The sequence below is a fragment of the Enhydra lutris genome, unplaced genomic scaffold, assembly GCF_002288905.1.
Source record: "Enhydra lutris kenyoni isolate GAN:26980312 unplaced genomic scaffold, ASM228890v2 scaffoldscaffold12, whole genome shotgun sequence".
NCBI classification, from domain to species: Eukaryota; Metazoa; Chordata; class Mammalia; order Carnivora; family Mustelidae; genus Enhydra; species Enhydra lutris.
The window spans coordinates 52,105,302-52,127,570 of NW_019154096.1; the positions used below are offsets into that span (position 1 = coordinate 52,105,302).

Below are 22,269 nucleotides of genomic sequence, written 5' to 3' on the forward strand. Positions count from 1 at the left end.
GCTCCCTGCCGAGCAGAGAGCCCGATGCAGGGCTCGATCCCGGAACCCTGAGATCATGACCCGAGCCAAAGGCAGAGGCTTAACCCACTGAGCCACCCAGGTGCCCCAGAAATGCAGACAGTTTTTAAGCACCTATTATGGGCAAGGAAAAAGACATATTATACTGCTCCCCAAAAGCTTATAATCTATCAGTGAAGACAGCCTGTGATAACGGACAGACCATGACAGTGCTATCATTTCATCTAAACCAGGGTTTCTCATCAATGGTACTATTCACATTTTGGGCTGGTTAAGTCTTTGTTGTAGCTGTCCAATGCATAAAATGTTTAGCAGCATCTCTGGCCTCTACCAGATCCAGTAATGTCCCCATCCCATGTCCCCTGCTCCATGAATGAGAGTCATCCTGGCTTGTTACCTGGGTCGTGGGTGATAATAGGCTTTTGCATAGTGGAGGTGGAGGAAGGCCACCTGTATGGAGGCACCAGTATGCACGAGGGCACAAAAGGAGAAGCAAAGAGTCCAGAATGTCCAGGGAGTGGTGAATAGCTTGTTGCGGTATAAGATTTGTCAATATGGTACAGCTAAGTCTAGGAAGCTAAGATGAAGTTAGATGGTGAGGACTCTTGGGTGCCATGCTAGGGAATTTTCACTTTTTTATCTCTAGATGGAGGAGAATCAGCAAAGATTTTTGAGTAGGGCAGTCATATGGGCCTCAGTTTCATCACCTGTGAAATAAAATTCCCAAAGTTCTTTCCAGCTTTGTATCGTGTGACTGTGGGCTAATTGATTTGTTAGGAAAATAATTTTGATATTAGTGGGAGAAAGAAATGTAGGTCAGGGAAACTTGGATGAGAAGTAATAAGGGATAAACTAGGCAATGGAAATGGAAATGGAGTAGAGGGGACAGATTTCAGGTGTATTTTGGAATTTAAAGCACCAGTGCAATGAAGTGGTATGGGTAGGGCAGGGAGGGGTAGATAGTGATGCTGAGGTGCCTGCCTAGATACCTGGTAGGGTAAAGAACCCAGTCACTAGAGAGACCCCAGGGTAAAGGGTGGGTTGATGCTAAGCAAATCAGGATGGCCTGGGTGGTTTGGGTGAGAGTGACTTTCTGGTCTCTAGCCCAAGTACTGTGACAGGTGAGTTCAGTTTTGAGTATGTTGAATTTGAAATACCTGAGGAACAGATGTGTATAAATAGCCAGCAAGAATCGTTGGAACTGTGGGTTTGATAAGCAGCAGGGGTCTGTGCAAGGTTTGGAAATTTGGGAACTAGGTTGTAAGACATTTTAATTTTAGTCTGTATTTGTTAATATGTAGTCAACAAGTAAACTGAAGGCATGGTTCCAGTAAGTGGCACTGATCCTTAAAGTCTTAAACAAATGACTTTTTTATTTGTGTAGATTTAGAAAGTGACACTGGTATAGAAAGTGATCTTGCAAGCCACTAAATTAGATGAATGCATAGCAATATAATGGTCTTAAAGATGGATCTTAGTGCTTGGTAAAGAAGGAAAAGAACAATGAGACATAACACAATAGCACTTTAAAAGACACAAATAATCCTCCGTGCCTAAAGTGGTTTTTTTTGTACAATTCACAGAGTTGCGCACGTTCACAAAGTAACCCAACCACCACTACTGAATTCTAGAACATATTCATTACCCCCAAAGAAACCCCACATTCAGTAGCAGTCACATACCATTCTCTCCTTAGAGCCCTGACAGCCGGTAATCTGCTTCTCGTCGCCTGTGGATTTGCCTGTTTTGAGTGTTTCACATAAATCGAATCATACAGTATATGACGGTGTGTGTCTGCTTCCTTCACGTAGCAAAATGTTTTCAGGGTTCATCTCTGTTATAGCACATGTCAGTCAGTACTCCATTTCTCTTCATTGCTGAATAATATCCCATTATATGACCATGCCACATTTTGTTTATCCATTCATCAGTTGATGGACTTTTGGGTGTTATTTCCAGTGTTTAGCTGTTAGGGATAATGCTGCTGTGAACATGCACATACACATGTTTGATTAGTCATAGTTTTCACTCCTCTTGTGTATATACTTAGTGAAATTGCTGGGCACAGTAGCATCTTCATAAATTAAATACATTCAAAACAATAATTTCATTTTACAACAATACGTACGAACATATATTATGCATTAAGCACATTAGAATGGTTGCCTGTGGGGAGCAGGAATGGGAGTGAATATGAGGATAAAAGGAAGTAAATAAATAAAGCAAAAATGGGGCTTTGCCATAATAATGTACCTTGTTCTGAGGAGTATAATTCAACCCATGTGCCTGAAGTTAAAAAAAACAGAGCCCTCTTTCATGGAAGGTCCAGCAAAACGGAACCTTCCCTATTCCAGTCCCAGTCCTTGTTATAGGAAACATTAGATCTTCTTGAATAGTTTTAGAAAAACCCAAAGAATAGGTATCACGGTGCTCTCCCAAATTCCTTAAATTTATTTTTATCAAAGGATTTTTTTGTCCTAATGATAAAAAATAGTACATTCTCATTTTGGAGAATTAGAAAATCAGAAAAGTACACGCAAGAAAATGACATGATCTGTAATAATGAGTCTATCTTTTGTAGAACTACAGTGTTGTGATCTCTAATTTGGTATTTAGTCTCTGTACTGTTTTAGATAGGCTTGTCATTTTGCCTTTGTTGAAAATAATGCTATGAGAATGAGAGAACGCTATCATATATCTTAAAAGAGTAGTTACAGCACATGAAGACTGGTGTATTAGTGATGTCATAGCTTTCTGTCAATCAGCCAAAATTAAAATTCCCTTTTTTCTCTTTACATTGTATTTTAGGAAGAAGAAGCAAAGATCCTGCTGGCTGAATTCAACCTGGGCTGTGATGTGCAACATACTGAACACGTGTATAGGGTTTATGTCACGACCTTCCTGGGTTTTGGGGGTAACTTTGCTCGGCAACGCTATGAAGACCTTGTGCTGAATGAAACCCTTCACAAAAATAGGTACGTTTGACATGGGAATCTGTGCCTCTGGAATAGAATGTCGTCAGGGTGCAGATACGAGGAGGAAATACTCCTGCCCTATTAAGATAGGTATGTCCTTGCTTCCTCCTTCTTCCTGACCATTCCTGCCAATGGGGTAGTGTCGCTTAGAGACCCTCAGTTAGTAGTCCCACCCAATCTAGGTGAGGGTGCCTTATGGTCTTTGCAGTTCGGACCCAAAAAAGTATAGCAGCTTATTGGACCTCTTGCAGTGTTCTCTCTCAGAAATGGCATTATAGGATAAATGAGATTAAGTTCTTTTTTTTTTTTTTTTAAGATTTAAAAAAAAAAATTATTTGACAGAGAGAGTGAGCACAAGCAGGGGGAGCAGCAAGCAGAAGGATGGGGAGGAGCAGGCTGCCCACTGAGCAGGGAGCCTGACGTGGGGCTCAATCCCAGAGCCCTGGGATCATGACCTGAGCCGAAGGCAGATGCTTAACCAACTGAGCCACCCAGGCCACCCCAGTGAGATTAAGTTCTTAATTTACAATGTGCATGCAGTATGATATAGCTCTTAGAAGTTCCCTCAGCACGGAAGACATTTTTGTTGAATTACATGGGGTTGCATCTTATGTGGAAGTGAGGTCCATAGTGTGTGTAAAAGATAAAAAACACGTAGTCAGACTTAACCTTTACATTGTTCTCTCATTAAATTCAGAATAGCCAATTTTCCCTGCAGCATGGACAGATCACAGGCTCCTCATTTGAGTACCCGTGAAGTATTTAGGCCGTAATGTACAAATAGTTGTGAGATTTTTTTTAATTTAAAATTGTTGTCGTTATGTGCACTGAAGGAAGCATAATAGACGGCAGAGTTTTTTTCACCATAAAATTATTTACCCCCCATTTGTTTTGCTAGAAACACTAGTTTGAAGAAGTACTGGTACAGCCTGTTTGTAGGAACTTCTCCACAGCAATTGTCTTATATTGGGACCATGTTAAAGAAAATCCTGTCTTATAATTCTTTTTTGTTTTTGTGAGTCTCAACTACCAAGAGTTCATGGTATTTTGGGAGAAATCTCTTATCCCAGAGGACTGATGAATGCATTAAAATCAGGCAGTGTGTTTGCATTCTGAAAATACTCCCACATCTGTACTCCCGTTGTTTGGGCTGCCAGCACCGCGGCATCTGGAGAACAGCTAGGAGAGTTTCACACCAGTTTTGTTGTGTTCCTATTTCGTTAGCTGCTGTGCTTCCTCTTCCATTGCCTTCCTCTCTTGTTCTGCTGCCCTTTGCGCTTTGCTCTTTTCTGCTCTGAACCACGCTGCATCATCATCATCCATTCACTGGTATTTTCTAAGTTCCTAGATCAGCAGATTTATTCTTCAACTCGTGTTGCTGCTAATCTAGAGAAACCTGTGTTTCCTGGGATGTCAGGACATAATGGTTCCTTCCTCTTCTTCTTTTTCTTTTTCTCTTTCTTTCTTTCTTTCTTTTTCTCTCTCTCTCTCTCTTTCTTTCTTTCTTTCTTTCTTTCTAAGAGAGAGCTAAAGAGCGAGCAGGGGTGGCAGTAGGAGGAGAGGGAGATAGAGAATCTCGAGCAGGCCCCGTGCCCAGGGTGGAGCCTGAATTGGGGCTCAATCTCACAACCCTGAGGTCATGACCTGAGATCAAGATTTGGATGCTGAACTGACTGAGCCACCCAGGCACCTCTGGTTCTTTCTTCTTAATATGATTTTCTGAGGTTGTTTTTTTTTTTTTTTTTTTTTTCATAGTTGGTGTCACACCCTTAAAGTAGGTTCCAGTCCCAAAGCATTTTGTGCTGTTGCCACATTCCACTCTCTCCTTCAGTCTTTACCCTTGTGGGGGCATCTTTATCCCAGGAAGTCCACTCTTCAACAGGTGTCTCTTTAGGAACTGGTGAATAATTAACTGTGGTTGGCAACATTTTTTGGTCTTCACTTGATTTCTCTTCTTGGCTAGATCTGTATTTCATCCCCTTAGGAATGGGAATATTGTTGCTGGACAAGTGCTGACTTGAAACAGCCAGAACCATGTGACGGCCACGGTGGGGATGAAAACCTGCCTCTCCCCTCCTCTCCCTGCAAGGGGGCCAGACATGTCCTCCTTCCTATTGCCAGCAGTTGTCACTGCACCACTGATATGGTCTCCTCCTCAGGAGCCTCTCCAGGGCCTTCCCTCTTCACCTCCTCCCAGGTCTTTTGTTAGATATTAGAACTGCACTTGGTGGATGAAACCCTGACACTTTTTTTTTTTTTTTTTAAGATTTCATTGATTTATTTCATTGATTTATTGAGCAAGAGTGAGAGAGAGATAGAGCATAAGCAGGGGAAGCAACAGGCAGAGGGAGAAGCAGTCTTTTCTCTGAGCAGGAAGCCCCATGTGGGGCTTGATCCTGGGATTCCGAGATCGTGACCTGGGCTGAAGGCAGCCACTCAACCGACTAAGCCACCCAGGTGCCCTGAGATCTTGACACTTTTAAGAGGCCAGTGGGGATGAAGACTAGAAGGAGACCCCCAGATTAATATTTCCAGTTTTACTCTACACTGGGAGATGTACATGTGGACTGAACGGTTGAACAAAATTTGATCACTGCCATATTTCTCTCCCTCCCCCTTGCCTGCCTCCATCCATCCATCCATCCTTCCATCCTTTCTTCCACTAAATTGAATTTGCTTATGGTAAATTTTGATGTGTTACGACTGCTGCTAAAACTCCATTCTTGTTTCTAGGGATGCCATGTAAAACAACAAGATAATCTGTGAAGCACATTCTTAGGCCAAATTTCTTAAACTAAGCGTTTCTTAGAAGAGATTGTGTACGTAAGTGATGTGTCCTGTGTGTTTTTGTCATTCTGACAGGTTGCTGGGCCAGAAGATCGGTCTGAGTCCGGACAGTCCATTTCTGGATCCCTGCCTGCCCGTGGGCCTCACAGATGTGGTGGAGAGGAACAGCCAGGTGCTACACATCCGAGGAAGGGGAGACTGGGCGTCCTGCGGGGCGATGCTGAGCCCCCTGCTGGCTCGCTCCAACACCAGCCAGGCCTCCCTGAATGGCATCTACCAGTCACCAATTGACTTCAACAACAGCGAATTTTACGGTTTCTCTGAGTTTTTTTACTGTACTGAGGATGTGTTACGCATCGGTGGCCGCTATCACGGGCCAACATTTGCCAAGGCTGCCCAGGTAAATTACTTATATAAAAGATGACTCGTGCCAGCTACAGCCATTGATTGGGTGCCTAACTTTGTGCCAGATGTGCAGAGAGCTCTGCATGCCTGATCTCACTGGATTCTTCTAGGGGCCCTATGGGCCCTCATTTTATAGATGAGAAAGTAGACTCAGGAGTTAAGGAAGCTGTTATGCTGGACTCTCTTCTAGTTCGTTAAGCTTGGGTTTCCATACATGTCGTGATCACCCAAATTATCATCCAAGTCCAAAATTGTTGTGGTGGCTAACAGTTTTTCTTTTAGTTTTCTAATAATCTTGTTTAATGTTTGTGGCCAAAAGTGTCATCCCCAGATATTTTTCCCCTTACTGGGTATTCTTGGTTGTAATGGGCTTATGGAAATGATGTCACACAGGTGGGCAACTGCACTTTCATTTTCTTGGTAGGAGTCATTAGGAGGCCAGAATGGTATACAGGGTCACTTGGAATATTAGAAAGATGTTGGGAAAAGCAATGTCAGTGGAAGTATTATTTAAAACTAAAATGCAGAAGAAATAAAAATTCATTTAGAGCATGTCTAGGACATTAGCCGCTTGTAAGCTGAAATCATTGTTACCTGAATAGGTAAAAGTTTAGCTAGCTTTCTGTAGCTCCTCCTTTTTAAAAAAAGTCTTATTTATTTTAGAGAGAGTGAGCAGGTAAGTGGGGGGAGGGGCAGAGGGAGGGTATAGCTCCTTTAATTTTTTTTTAAGATTTTATTTCTTTGAGAGAGAGAGAGCATGTGTGCATGCACAGTTGGGGGAAGGGCAGAGGGGGAGGAAGAAGGAGAGAATCTCAAACATACTCCACAATGAACACAGAGCCCAGTGCGGGGCTTGATCCCATGACCCCGAGATCATGACCTGAGCCGAAACCAGGAGTGTGATGTTCAACAGCTGAGCCACACAGGCGCCCAATCTCCTTCTTTAATTTAGATTCATTTCTGAAGTTTTGCTTATCTTTCTGATCTGGAAAAATCTGTCCTTCCTTACATTTTTTATTCTTTCCTTTCTGCTTTGTTACAGTTCTCTAGGGTTCTCTGGATAGAAGACTTGCAATTTAATAATATCTGTGGGGTGCCTGGGGGGCAGTCAGTTAAGCATCCAACTCTTGGTTTCAGCTCAGGTCCTGATCTCTGGGTCGTGAGATCAAGCCCTGAGTCAGGCTCTGTGCTCAGCACGGAGTCATGAGATTCTCTCTCCCTCTCCCCTGCCCCTCCCACTTGTGCTTTCTCTCTCTCTCTCTCTGAAATAAATAAATAAATCTTTAAAAAAAAAAAATCTGTAGTATGTGTAGTATTCTGTTCCCTAAAGGCAGTCCCTAAGAAATATTGAGGAGGGACGCCTGGGTGGCTTAGTTGGTTAAGCGTCTGCCTTCAGCTCAGGTCATGATTCTAGGGTCCTGGAACGAAGCTCCACATTGGGTTTCCTGCTTATCAGGGGAGTCTCTTTCTCCCTCTCCCTCTGCCCCACCCCAACATGCTCTCTGTCTCCCAAATAAATAAATAGAATTTTTTTTTTTTTTAAAGAGAGAAATATTGAGGAAAACCTGGTTTGTATTTGTTCTTTCTTCTCCAGCCTCCAGGAATACACTCATATTCCTTTTCCTTTCCAGCATCCAGGGCTCCCTAAATGTCCATGGCCCGCATCTTTCTCTCATTTTAAAACTTCTTCAGATTCTATTCCCTTGAACACCAAAGGGCTCAAGTTATTGCTTGCCCAAGTTGCTAGTGGCTTAATATGTTCTCTTTCCCAGGTAAAAGAGATAATTTTGTTCTCTCTCTTTCACTTTGACTCAACCGTTAGTTTCCCAGTTATTCCTTCCCTAGCAATCATGTCCAGAACTGCAGCCCTTCCCAATATTACCTGTTTCCCTTTCCTGCTTTAATTTTTCTGTGAGCACTTATGTCATCTAACACTCTGTACGTATGTGTATGTGCATGTTGTATGTATGCTTGCATGTATATGTATGTATTTGGTTGCTGTCTCACCACTAGAAGGTAAGCTTCATGAGGACAGAAAGTTTTTTCTGTTTTGTTCAATACTAGATCTCCCTGGCACCTAGAATAGCACCTGGCACAAAGTAGACATTCAGGAAATATTAGTTTACTGATCAGAGCAAAAGGAATCAAAGGAATGATTCCTTTGAGGAGAACTACAACATGGAGTCAGGCCAATGGTAGAATTTTGACCATTCTGTACCATCTACTTTAGTCTGATGTGTTAGACTGAATGAGGGCAGAATGAGGCTCCCTTTGGCTTTGATGTTGCTCTTCCTGGTCCTCCTCTTCCCCTGTCTGAAGCTGAAGAGCAGGAGCCGTGTCAGGCTATCTCTGTATTGGACCTGAGGTGAGGGGAATAGAAAGGAGACCCACAGCAGCCTGGGTTTTGGCACTTGTGTTGCACAGTGTCCTGTGAATGAAGATGGCGCTTCTGTTATCCTTTGTCATCTAGTAGCCCACAAGTAACTTTAGACATGGAGCAGCTGTGAGTGTAGGGAAGTTACAGAGTTTAGCTTTAATTTCACGTCACACCATTCCTGTGTGGTTGTTCCAGGATTACTGTGGCATGGCCTGGTCAGTACTAACCCAGAGATTCAAGAATGGCCTCTTTTCATCTCACGCAGATGAACATCGACTCAAGTAAGTAGCTTCCTTTTTTCTCTTAGATGTGGCCTGAAAGTGTAGATGGCAGATTATAATGAGGGAGAGAGTAAGTAAGAGTACAGATGGGATTTTATGTTGAAGGAGAATTTTGTTTTTGTTTTTTTTTTGTTTGTTTGGTTTTTTTTTGGTTTCCTGAGCAATAGGGGCCAAAACAGTGAGCCTAGTTTAGAGAAGTCACTGAAAACCAGGGTCACTAAAAGGTTCTCGATGAGTGGCTTGAAATCTAAAGTAGTGGGTTTTTTTTAATTAAAATATGGAACATGCAGAAAGGTAGAAAAGTAATATAAACCTCATCCATTTCAACAAATGCCAGTATTTTGCCAGTTTGGCTCATCGGCCCTCCCATTTTTGTAAACATTTGTAAAATATCTTGAACATAAACAAAAATAGAACAGTATCATGAACTCCCTTGTGCCTGTCACCCTGCTTCTCTACCAACAGTTACCAACTTCTGCCCAATCTTGTTGCATCTATTTTCCCACCCTTCTACTCCCCTCTTAAAACAGTTGGGATTTTTTTTGTTTTTTGAAGCACATCCCAGATATGATATAAGTAGACTTGTAGATACTTCAGGAGGCTCCTTGAAGATAAGGACTCAAAAAGAAAAAGGGGGCACCTGAGTGGCTCGGTCAGTTAAGCATCTGACTCTTGATCATGGCTGTTGTGATTTCAGGGTTGTGAGACTGAGCCCCCCGTCGGGTGCTGGGCACAGAGCCTGCTTGAGCTTCTCTCTCTTCTCCATCTGCCTCTCCACCACCCTCTCTCACTCTCTTAAAAAAAAAAAAAAAAAAAAAAATCACAGTCACAGTATCATTACTGCATAAAGGCATTCTTCGCCTTTGTGGTAAACATCAAGATAAAGTAGGCTCAGGTTTGGCTCCACCTAGAGGCGAGGAAGGTGAAATGGAGAGAGAAAGGTCTTTTTTTGACATCCAGTGGAAGTATGTAGAAAGCATTAGAATTCTTTTTTTCCTTCTTCTTCAAGAAAAATATTTTTTTGTCACACAGATACCAGTGTTTTAAATCGGCTTGGATGTACCAAGTCCTTCATGAAGGATTCCATTTTCCCTATGACTACCCGCACCTGCAGACAGCCCAGCTGGTATATGACCGAGAGGTTCAGTGGACACTGGGAGCCATTCTGTATAAAACACGATTCTTACCACTCAGGTAAAGTGGACTGAACTGGCATCTTGAGATCAGAGGATGTTGGTTGGTGTCTCAGAATAGGTTTTGTAAGTGACCTCTCTCCCTCAAAAAAGCGTCCAAACTAACTCCCTTTATTACTATACTACACTGTGAACTATTATTACTACCCAGGCATGTTGAAACAGAAAGAAGGTTGAAAATTTAATCCACAGTCTGTTCTTTAGCTTTTCAATTTCAGGAATTCAGTTTTATTTGTTTATCCATAATAAATCAGTCTTTAGGATTGAGCTTTTATTTAACCAGTTCTAAGATAGCATGTGATCAACTAAAATACCATTCTTCAGTTGCTACAGAAAATATTGGACTAGAGAACTGAGTAAGTCTGTGTGTGTAGGGCAGTCTTTCCTAATCGGTAGAGTCACTCTAGAGATCATGTCATTGACTTAGAAGGCTTTTTGGTGGGCCAGAATGAGAACAAAGCACATGAGAATCCCTTCAGGGGGCACTGTCATCAAGCCGTGATTGTCTGATGTCTTGCTCTATGTACCTTAAGATATATAGGATAATTTTTAGGTTCTCTTTCCTCTTGGATTATTTCAGATAAACTAAAATGAATTTTTAATCTTTGCTGCCTGTTTCTCTAACCTCAGAAGGCAGGTGGCAGAGAGGGGTGAGAGAAGTGGGGAGCTAGAGAGTATGTTATCCAGATGGAGGGCTGATGACCGCCATGCATAGCTGTCTCAGCATCTGCCAGTTCTCATCTTTCAGGGCAAGCCAGAGTCCACATTTTACAGGCAGGCTTTTCAGTTTGGAGATTGACATTTTAAAAAAACACTGCAGGTCAAACAAAACAAAAATGGACCTGGTGTCTAGGCTAAAGGGTGGCTTCGGTTCTTAAGCACACAGTCTGCTGCCCTTTGGCTTATAGGTCTCCTTACTTTTTTCCAGACTACAGTACTACTGACCAGGTGACAGCTTTCTCTAGACAGAGCCTAACCCCTCAGGAAGCACAGTCAACTTTGTTTTAAAGATTTAGATGCATTCTGATGTCTTGATTGAATTTAGGGGCCGCCCTGTTCTTGTTAGTACTGTATTTACAAACTGGATGCATGTGTTTAGGGAATGGTATGGGGTCACTGTTGAGACTAAGGTTATAGAGGGGCGCCTGGGTGGCTCAGTGGGTTAAGCCTCTGCCTTTGGCTCAGGTCATGATCTCAGGTCATGATCTCAGGGTCCTGGGATCGAGCCCTGCGTTGGGCTCTCTGCTCAGCAGGGAGCCTGCTTCCTCCTCTCTCTCTCTGCCTGTCTCTCTGACTTCTCTTTACTATTCATTTTTTTTGCCTTCTAATTTTTTCACCAGATCCCGGAGGATGTAGGCCTTTGATGCTCCCTCCTCCTGTAGGTCCTGGCAAAGAAAAGTGCAGGAGGAACCACAAAGCAGTCCTCAGGCTGGAGACATTCTTTAGCTTTGCTTGCTCTGTGGAGCTAGTATCCTGGCATATTTACACGAATAGCATAAAGTGGGATACCACTGGCCTTTTAAAGTTTTTTTTTTTTTTTAAAGATTTTATTTATTTATTTGACAGATAGAGATCGCAAGTAGGCAGAGAGGCAGGCAGAGAGAGAGGAGGAAGCAGGTTTCCCGCTGAGCAGAGATCCCGATGTGGGGCTCGATCCCAGAACCCTGGGACCATGACCTGAGCCGAAGGCAGAGGCTTTAACCCACTGAGCCACCCAGGTGCCCCCCACTGGCCTTTTAAATCAGCATAGCTATCTCTCTTTGAAATTAACATGACTTTCCACCTTCCTACTCTTCCTAGGGATCTACGGCAAGAAGGTGTCCGGCAGGCCCATGGCAGCTGGTTCCGCCTCTCCTTTGTCTACAACCACTATCTCTTCTTCGCCTGCATCCTGGTGGTGCTATTGGCCATCATCCTGTACCTTCTGCGTCTGCGCCGAATTCACCACCGACAAACTCGACCCTCAGCTCCACTGGACTTGCTGTGGATTGAGGAGGTGGTGCCCATGATTGGGGTACAGGTAGGGCCGTGAGGCCAAAGACTGGGGAAGCCCAAGTACCCCAGAGTGCTGCCCATTGAATTCCACCACTTTCTTGTTTTGGCCTCAGATGCTGCTTTGCCTGACCTTGGGATATTTGGCCTTGGAATTTCTACCTTAATATCTACTTTAATTCCTTTTCATTATCTAGGTCCTCTTCTCTGAGAGAAGCTGTAATTTAGTCTGTGAAGAACTAAATAATGAGAGTTTGGTGCTAACAAAGAGGACCAATCTTAGTCCAGTGGAAGCATGCTTCTACCCCTTTATCTGAGAGGTCTGGTGTGTTTCTGGCATCTAGACTTTTCTCTCCTTGCTAAAGCATGAAGTTTGGCATTGGGCAGACTGGAAGCCTGGTTGTAACCAAACGGGAGCATCTGATACAAAGCCGAAGACATTCCAGCAAGTGCAGCAGCCGCTTCTTTCTCTGTAACAGAGATATCATTTATGTGGACATCCACACTCTTTAGTAGGGATCCAAGACATTTGCATTTCAGTGGAACAGATGTGAGCTTCCAGGCAAACAAAATAACATAGTTTCTTTGCTTACTTGACAAAGAAGCCATTATATGTGTGGTCCGAGATCCCTGACATAATGTTGCTGATGTTAATTAATTAGTATGTGATTTTAAAAGGTTAGAACCCTTTCTAAGTGAATGGTAAGTTGAAGACTTCGACAGTATCTTATGTGATAGCTGGTATGACCAGGATAGAAAATGTTTCTGTGTCTATGCGCTTTACCAGCTGTTTGGGCATTAATTTTTCTTTTCGAGCCTTAAGTGTGCTTGTAGGATGGAGAAACTGATGGGATCGGAGATCTGGGTTTGTCTGGTTTTAAGTCACTGTCTCTAGGCCTATTTTTATGAGCCACTTTACAGGAAAATTCAAAAAGAGTTCCTTTATTTCACTAAGATCAATACATAGTTCAGGGAGGGGTATATTTGGGTTGTTTTTAAAGAAGGAAAGAACAGTGTCAGTAGAGTGGGCAAAGGCAATAAAATCCAAGCTCTTATTTATTAATGTTTTCCTGAGAAATAGAAATTTTCTCAGTTTGACTCTTGGAATGTCTGAAAAGAAGCAAATTCTAAACTTGGGAATAAATAGGTAAATCTGTTAATAAGCCACCTGGAAACTTTCAGAACCCTTGTTAAGAGATTGCTCAGTCACAGACTGTACTTCCATTAAGGAGTAGAGAAGAGAAGCCATTTGATTACATTTTCATCCACTGTCCTTTAGGAGCTCTGTTCTGCCAGTACATGTAGCCTTTAATTTGCACCTTCCCCTATGGGATCTTCCTCATGCTTTACCCTTTCCTACATGTAGCCTTAAATGTCCTTCCCAAGAATATGCTCCCAGACTTGAAGTAACTTTCTTTTCTTTTTTTGTCACTTTATTTTTAGGGTTAGTTGAGTACAGGGAATGATCCCTGACTTTAGTGGGGAAAAAAGTAGAATCATTAAAATATAAATTCCATAGTGGGATCAGAAAGGAATTAAATGCTTCATAAAACAGAGAAAAAGAAATCAAGATCCTCCTAGAGATAAACTGAGATGAAAATAAGTATACTTACTCTTAGTTGGCAGGCGAAAAGATGATGAGTCTTAAATTGTTTTCAAATTAAATCAAAATGGATCTAGCAAAGAATCTTATAGCTCTCTCTGGAAATATTTTTACTTTTCATGAGGGCTTCATGTCACAGCAATTTCCTTTCATCTTTAAGACTTCTAAATTGCCTTGATTTTCTTTGACTCCTTACCTTCGTGTCACTGTGAGTGAGCCCTCGCCTTATGAGTACTGCCTATAAATAATGTCAGAATATGTTTTTTGCTAGCCAGTGTCTCCTCCGGTACTCTTCTTTTTCTGTCATCTTGGTTTCCAAGTGAGATCTGGTCACGATCTGGCCAAAAGCTATCTAACTGGCTAATAGTGATCATATTCGTGTGCTCAAAATGAAGGGGAAGCAGGGAGGAGGTGGTGATGAGTCCAGTTTGAAAGCTCTTATTAATGAAGTTATTCTTCCTTCTGGTTATAATAATGATAGCTGCCATTTTTTAAGCTTTTACCGTGTACCATACACTCTTATGAATTTTATGTATGTTATTTAATCATTATGACAGCCTTTCAGATGGATATTACTTTTTGTGTTCTTTTTATAATTTTATAAAGAAAACTCAGGATATCCTATGCTTATCATTTTTTTCAATGTAAATGTATTTCTTATTTTTAATTTATTTTAATTGGTTTCTGAGTTTTTGTTTAGTGTATTATATCCTGTTTATCATTTTAATATTATAGGATCTAGGCTTGGCTTTGTTACTGTATGATTTTTCAGAGTTCTTTGTATCAGTGTAAGAAGGACAAATTCTTATCATACTCCTCAGAAAAACTGAATATTTGCTGTTGGTATTGGTTCCTGTGCTGCTTTCATTACTCCCAGTTAACAATTTTAAATGAAATCTCATTAGCTAGAAACAGAGGCCACTTATTCTTTGAAGGCCAATTACTTATATATATTGCTTTCTCATAATCGTCTTACGAATGGAATCAATCTTGCCTTTTAGCTCTTAGTTTTTAAAGATATTTTTAAGATCCGTGTTTGTATTTCTGCGTTTTCAGTGGTTTCCCTGTGAAGATAATTATAGTTTCATTGAATTCACATGCCAGCAGTTCCTTTGAATCTTAACCAACCAGTCTTCTTGATAACAGCAAAATGAATGTGAACTGTTTTTGTACTTTTATCATTAATGAGACCGGTCACAAATGTCAAAATCAGAGTCAGATAAGAGGTGATGCTTGTATTAGTCTTACTATGGCACAACCCATCACTTTTTCTGAATTCTTGTCACTAGAACATAATGAAAATATGTATAATACCCACGTATATGGCATTATGTTGACTTAAGTTGCAGTTAACTCTAGGTCAAATTATACTATCTTTGTCTCTGTACCTTAGCTCCTTGGATTGATTTTCCTTGGTGCAGGGGATTTAGTCACTTTCCAATAGCCTTGTCTTAATCTTTCATGTTATCTAAAGCATTCCGCCTCCTCTTCCCTCAGCCTGACAGCTTTCTTTAACTTCAAAGGCCTTGGGCAGTGATTATTAATATGTGGTTGATTGAGTCTGTCATGCACTTGCTAAACTAATCTTTTCAGGGATTAACATTTAGTATCACATCCCTATTTGTTGTTGAGGTGTAGGTGACATATAACATCGTTTTGGCTTCAGGTGTACAACACAATGACTTGATATTTATATACACTACAAAATGATCACAATGAGTCTAGTTTTCCCCGTCACCATATAAAATTAAAGTAACATGCAACTCGGTGTTATTGACTGTAGTCACCCTGTTGAACATTACATCCCATGATGTGACTTATTTTATGACCCCTTTTTCTGTCTTGCCCACCCTCCCTGCTCCCCTGCGCTCTGGCAACCACCAATCTGTTCTCTGATCTGAGTTTTGTTGTTTCTTCTTTTGTGTTTTAGATTCTACATATAAGTGAAATCATACATTTGTCTTTCTCTGACTTATTTCACTTAGCGTAATACCACAGGGTCCATCCATGTCACAGATAGCAAGATTCCATTCTTTTTCGTGGCTGAAGTCATATCCTTTTGTGTGTGTGTCAGGGTGGAGGGGAGTTGTGTACGTCTTCTGTATCTGCACATCCATCAATGGGCACTTTGGTTGTTTCCTTGTTTTGGCTATTGTGAATAATGCTGCAGTGAACATAGGGGTGCATATGCCTTTTTGAATTAGTGTTTTCATCTTCTTCAGATAAATACCTGGAAGTAGACTTGCTGGGCCACATTGTAGTTACGTTTTTAGTTTTTTGAGGGCCCGCCATACTGTCTTCCATTATGGCTGCACCAATTTATATTCACAATAGTACACAATAGTTCCCTTTTCTCTACATCCTCACCAATACTTGTTATTTCTTATCTTTTTGTTAATAGCCATCCTGACAGATGTGAGATGATATATCTCATGGTTTTGAGATACATTTCTCTGGTAGTTACTGATGCTGAGAGCATCTTTTCATGTGCCCGTGGGCCATCTGTATGTCTTTAGAAAAGTATCTGTTTAGGTTCTCTGCCCATTTTTAAATTAGATTTTAAATTAGATTGAGTTATACAGTTCTTTTTATAATTTGGATATTTAACCCTTTACCAGATTAGTGATTTGTGAATATCTTCTCCCATTCAGTAGGTTGCCTTTTTATTTTGTTGATGGTTTCCTTCGCTGTACAGAAGCTTTTTAGTTTGATACAATTTCATTTGTTTATTTTGGTTTTTATTGCCATTGCCATTGGAGTCAGATCTAAAAAAAATATAGCCAAGAGTGATGTCAGGAAGCTTATTGCCTATGTTTTCTTCTAAGTTTCATGGCTTCTGGTCTTATATTCAAGTTTTTAATCCATTTTGAGTTAATTTTTGTGTATGGTGTAAGATAGTGGTCTAGTTTCATTCTTTTCCATGTGGTTCTTCAGTTTTCCCAACACCATTTATTGAAGAGACTATCTTTTCCCCACTGTGTATTCTTGCCTCCTTTGTTGTAAATTCATGGATCATAAATGCAAGGGTTTATTTCTGGGCTTTCTATTCTGTTCTATTGATCTATGTTGTCTGTTTTTATGCCAATTCCATACTGTTTTAATTACTATAGCTTTGTAATATAGTTTGAAATCAGGGAGCATGATGCCTTCACATCCATATTTACATTTTTGAAATAAAATAACTTCTATTTCTTTTTTTTTCTTTTCTTAATGTTAGTCACCATACAGCACTTCGTTAGCTTTAGATGTAGTTTTCCATGATTCATTGTTTACGTATAACACTCAGTGCTCCATGCAGTACGTGCCCTCCTTCATACCCATCACCGGGCTAACCCATCCCCCCATCCCCTCCCCTCTGAAACCCTCAGTTTGTTTCCCGGAGTTCATAGTCTCTCATGGTTCATCTTTCCCTCTGATTTCCCCCCCTTCATTTTTCCTTTCCTTCTAATGACCTCCATGCTATTCCTTATGTTCGACATAGAAGTGAAACCATATAATTGTCTTTCTCTGCTTGACTTATTTCATTTTGCATAATCCCCTCCAGTTCCATAACTTCTGCTTCTCACTGGTATCATCTAAATAGTTGCTCTCCCACCCCTATTCCTATGCTTTTGTTTTGCTTCTTGTCAGCAGTGAAAGACAAGTGGGTGGTATGACTTAGGGGAAAGAAGACTGGCATCAGGAACAGCAGACTTGGTTTCTTGTCCTGGCTTTGTTGTTGACTAGCTCTGGTATTCCAGGCAAGTCACTTACCCTCTCTGGTTCATTTCTCATCTGTAAAACAAGGTGGCTAGACAAGATGCTCTGAGGCTGGTTCCAGAGGGACTAAGGGACTAACCATTGGCCTAAGGAGCTTAAAGGTGAGGGAGAATGGAGAAAAGTGATAGAGTTTTAGAAAGTGGATTTTGGTCTTTGTTTTGAAAGGCCAGGTTGCCCAAGGGAGCCAGTGGTCATCTCCTACTTTATCCATTGTCCCTGACATTAAGGTTGATGGGAATGGAGTTTCCAACAGCAATCATTATATGTAAATTTCAGAAGATGAGATTTCTACAACTGGGATTTTAGAGGTCTTCTGTTAACCCCCTTGGTTTTATGGATGATGAAATTGAGGCCGAGAGCACTGCTAATATGTGCAAAGTCACAGTGAGTGGCCTCCTGGATTCTGTTTTCTCTGTTCTCTGAACTACGGATACATACCTTTGACAGCTGCAATGAAATTCTCATTGAGAATCTTCCTGTAAGATTGTGTATTTCAACAGAATCTATTCTTTATAATAGAGCTGACTGCAAGTAGCCAGGCCCAATCTTTAGAATTGCTTCTGATCTTCATTTGTGATTGCTTTGCTCACATTCAGAAATAAAATATGAAATACTTCATTAGAGGGGCACCTGGGTGGCTCAGTGGGTTAAGCCTCTACCTTCGGTTCAGGTCATAATCCTGGGGTCCTGGGATTGAGCCCCTCACAGGCTCTTTGCTCAGCAGGGCGCCTACTCCCCCCACTCCCCGCCTGCCTCTCTGCCTACTTGTGATCTCTGTCTGTCAAATAAATAAAATCTTAAAAAAAAAAAAAAGGAAATACTTCATTAGAAATAGCACTAAGGGGGCGCCTGGGTGGCTCAGTGGGTTAAGCCGCTGCCTTCGGCTCAGGTCATGATCTCAGGGTCCTGGGATCGAGTCCTGCATCGGGCTCTCTGCTTGGCAGGGAGCCTGCTTCCCTCCCTCTCTCTGCTTGCCTCTCTGTCTACTTGTGATCTCTCTCTGTCAAATAAATAAAATATTAAAAAAAAAAAAAAGGGGGGGCGCCTGGGTGGCTCAGTGGGTTAAGCCGCTGCCTTCGGCTCAGGTCATGATCCCAGGTCCTGGGTTCAAGCTCCACATCGGGCTTTCTGCTCAGCAGGGAGCCTGCTTCCTCCTCTCTCTCTGCCTGCCTCTCTGCCTAGTTGTGATTTCTCTCTGTCAAATAAATAAATAAAATCTTTAAAAAAAAAAAAAGAAAGAAAAAAGAAATAGCACTAAGTTGTGACATTTATTCTACCTTCTATATTTCTTTTAATACTTTTACATTTTAGATGTTTCTTTTAAACAATTTGCTTAATTTTGTACAATTTTCTTAACCACAGCAACTAAGCAATTCATCTGATGGTTAGAATTGATATTATTTAAGGTGTAAATGCCAATCAGATCTACCTCATTAATGAACTTGGCTGTAATTCTTGGGCAGTTCTCAGACTCCCTTACAGAAATAAAATGCTGTTCCTTTCTGCTGTCTTTAAACTTCTTTTCATACTAATTCAGAACTAGTATCTAATTTCCCTGTATGCTGTGGTATGTGATGTCCCTTCATTTGGGATCAAGAATTAAGGTAGATTAGCCACAGATCTTTCAGATTCTCCCAGATGAGCGGCTTAGGTCGTGTGTAGTTTCAGAGACTGGCCACTAGGGCCACATGCGAGGATTTGGTTGGTGTTAACAAAAAATACTTGTTAAAAAACAAGGACTCTTTCACTATATACTAACAGATTTCCCGTGTATTATTACATAAGTGCTTCCCATTTACTCTAACTCATTATTTCCAGTTTGTTAGTGCCATTATTAGAGGGCAGAGGAGGTCAACATTTGTTGATCATTTTCTCTGAAAGTCTGAGCACTAAGAAGAGCCTTTAATTTGTAAAATCGAGTCATTACTCATACTATAAGGACTTTTTACTTTAAAAGTGTATTCAGTCATGGCCTGCCATTTTTATAAAAACCAAAGTCGAAAAACGTTTCTGAGTCACAGGATGTTTATAACCATGCATGCTGATTTCAGGCAAGCCTGGGGACACATCAGCTCCTGAGCCTCTCCTTTTTACGTAGTGCCTGGGCTCACAGCCCCCCTGGCGGTCTACCACTCTGTTTCTCCAGTATTAAGGTAGCCCTGCTGCTTTCCCGAGGAGCCCCTCCTGCGGAGGACGTTCCTGAGTTTGGCCTGTTAAAACTGGTAGTGGTGCAGGCTCTGTACCTTATTAGCTTTACAGCTTTCTCTGCAGGCAAGGATCCTAGACGAACACTGATTTTTGGTATTGCTGTCATTATGTTGTGTTTGAAATTCTCATTCCATGGTTCTCCTTTTGTGGAAGCCCTGACGTGTATGCCTTGTCTCCTCCATCGCTTCTGCCTTCAACAATGAACTCTGCAGTGTTGCGAGGCATTTATTATGACCCACAGCCAGAGAGTCCCTTCTTGCTTCAAAGAAACCAAAGGCTGCCTGTACTACATCACTTTGGGGGGTTGCTAAGACTGTATGTTTTTCTAATGCTTCACATTAAGTAATTTTGCTCAATAGTTCTTAAAATTCTGTTAAATACTGTTAAACCAGTGTCGTACAAAAGTGCAATGCGTATTAGAGAGAGATGTCTTGTCCCTCATGCTGGGACATGGGTATATGTGTTACATAGGCCAATATGGAACCCACCATTCATTCCAGAACTGGAAGGAATGCTATAGATCGGCTGGTTATCCTGACGTCATGAGCATCACTCCAGGCAATAGCTAATCAATACCTCTTCTACAATGGACAACATTTGTCAGTGTAAGTTAAAGATAAAAAATTCTGGACTGATTAAAAAAGCCAGGTGTTTTAATTTCCTTTGGTGTTTTAAAAACTGACAGAATTATTGACAGACTTAAAAATATTAAGGGAAATTCATTTAATTTTCTAGATATATGATGACTTATTTTGAAGGAAGTAGCTGGGACCTCAGTCTGTAATTGTTCATTTTCCATTCACTCATGCAGTATTTGGTCTATGTCTGAAGCTGGGAATAATGCAAACATAATAATTCAGATAATCTCCATTCACCAAGAGCTCATAGATAGGCACACTATAGTTACATAGCTAAATGCAATCAAAATCTGTTTTTCCAAACTTACCTATTTGTAATAAAAGAAAAATGAAGTAAAGCATTTGGAACTTGAACTTACTCTTTGCCACTTTGTTGGAGGGAACTGTAGAAGCCCTAGCATATGGCTTTTGGGGTTGGGTCAGACTGCTCTCTGCTGACTCAGTTATTAACTAAGGACAACCTCAGTCTGCGGAATCATGTGATGATGAATAGGAACCTGCCCCAGTCACCAGTTTCCTTTCTTTAAAGAATTCTATCTAGAAGAGGTGGTGATAACCTGTGAACACACTAGTAGGATCAGATTAAATGAGAAGGGGGTGGGTAGAAATTTGGAGGGGATGGCAATAAGCCAGTCAAAACTTTCTAAGGTGCCTACGCTATTAGGGCCTAGGCCAGTGGTGCCCAATTGCCTGCATGCTGAAATGACCTAGGGAATTTAAAATATATCTATTACTGCTTCCAGAGATCATGATTTAATTAGTCTTGGGTGAGGCTTGGGCTTCAAGATTTTCAAAAATTCTAATGTGAAAAAAGTTAGAAACTACTTCTAACAATAGCATAAGCCCCAGGATCTGGAATTTTTTTTTTTAAAAATCAAAGACAAAATCTAACTTCTGTTTTGCTAAGAACTGCTTGAACATGGTAACTGTAGGTCGCAATGAAACTCACAGAATATTGGACTTGAAAGGGAACTGAGATCATCTAATTGAGATTATAAATGGGCAAACATTAGGCTATTTATGGCTCTCAGATAGGTTTAGCCTGCATCATGTTCTAAAAACCCTGAAATTAGTTGCTAACCCACGAGAGCTTTCACATAAAAATCTAGATGTTCTGTTTCTTTAAAAAAAATCAGATCTGACAACTTGACCTATACAGCAGCAACAGGCCAGAGCCCAGCAATGGTTTAACCCCTTAGCTGGGGCCCTGCTCTCCACTTTGCCACAGTCTTCACCAGCCATACCCTAGTGGGTGTTTGTTTTGATCCAACTCTTGCCTTGTACAAAACAAGAAACTAGCTTTCTGTTTTTCTTTTTACCCACTGCTCCCAGCTCCGCAGCGTAAGGAAGTTCATTCCTTTTGCATGAAAGAGCTTCAACTTCTGAAGGGCAGGAATCTTGCTCTCTCCAAATGTTCTCCTCCAGCTAAATACCCCTAGTTCCTTCAAGTCTTCCCTGTGGGGTACAGGGTTCTGGAGTCCTCACCATCCTGGTCCCTTCCTCTGGATACATATTTAGTGGTCCATGTCTTCCTTAAATGTGGTACCCATGATGAAACACAGCACTTGCATGGAGGTGTTCTGAGTGCGGCTGTGACACCTCCATTGATGAAATCTGTAACACCACTGATTTTTTTCATCAGCGTCATCACAACGTTGGTGCATGTTGAGCCTGTGGCCAACTGAAATCCCTGTCTTTTTTATATGAAATGATATGATGCCAGGTTTCTCCACCTCAAACTTATGCAACCTATTTAATTAAAATGAGGATGTTACATTTATAATCTGTTTAATTTCATCTTGCTGGTACCACCGTGGAACGGTTTTGAGTTGTGACTGTCATCTATATTACATTAGCAATGCTGGGTTGTTCCATCCTCAAATTTGATCTTTGTGATGCCTTTATCCAAATCACCAATTTAAAAAAATAAAGTTGAGGGGCACCTGGGTGGCTCAGTGGGTTAAAGCCTCTGCCTTCAGGTCAGGTCATGATCCCAGGGTCCTGGGATCGAACCCCGCATCGGGCTCTCTGCT

At 41.3% G+C, this 22,269-nt stretch overlaps 1 protein-coding gene across 2 annotated transcripts in view; it reads left to right on the forward strand.

The window, feature by feature from the left end:
• LOC111145381 (ectonucleoside triphosphate diphosphohydrolase 7) overlaps positions 1-14,220 on the forward strand; it is a 40,354-nt gene extending 26,134 nt beyond the window's left edge. For both annotated transcript variants that reach the window (XM_022500248.1, XM_022500249.1), the window contains 5 exons: positions 2,827-2,993; positions 5,856-6,180; positions 8,758-8,843; positions 9,876-10,037; positions 11,837-14,220. In XM_022500248.1, coding sequence (XP_022355956.1) covers positions 2,827-2,993; positions 5,856-6,180; positions 8,758-8,843; positions 9,876-10,037; positions 11,837-12,068 — 972 coding nt within the window. In that variant the 3' untranslated portion in view covers positions 12,069-14,220. The remainder of the gene's footprint in view (positions 1-2,826; positions 2,994-5,855; positions 6,181-8,757; positions 8,844-9,875; positions 10,038-11,836) is intronic.
• The last annotated feature ends 8,049 nt before the right edge of the window (positions 14,221-22,269 follow it).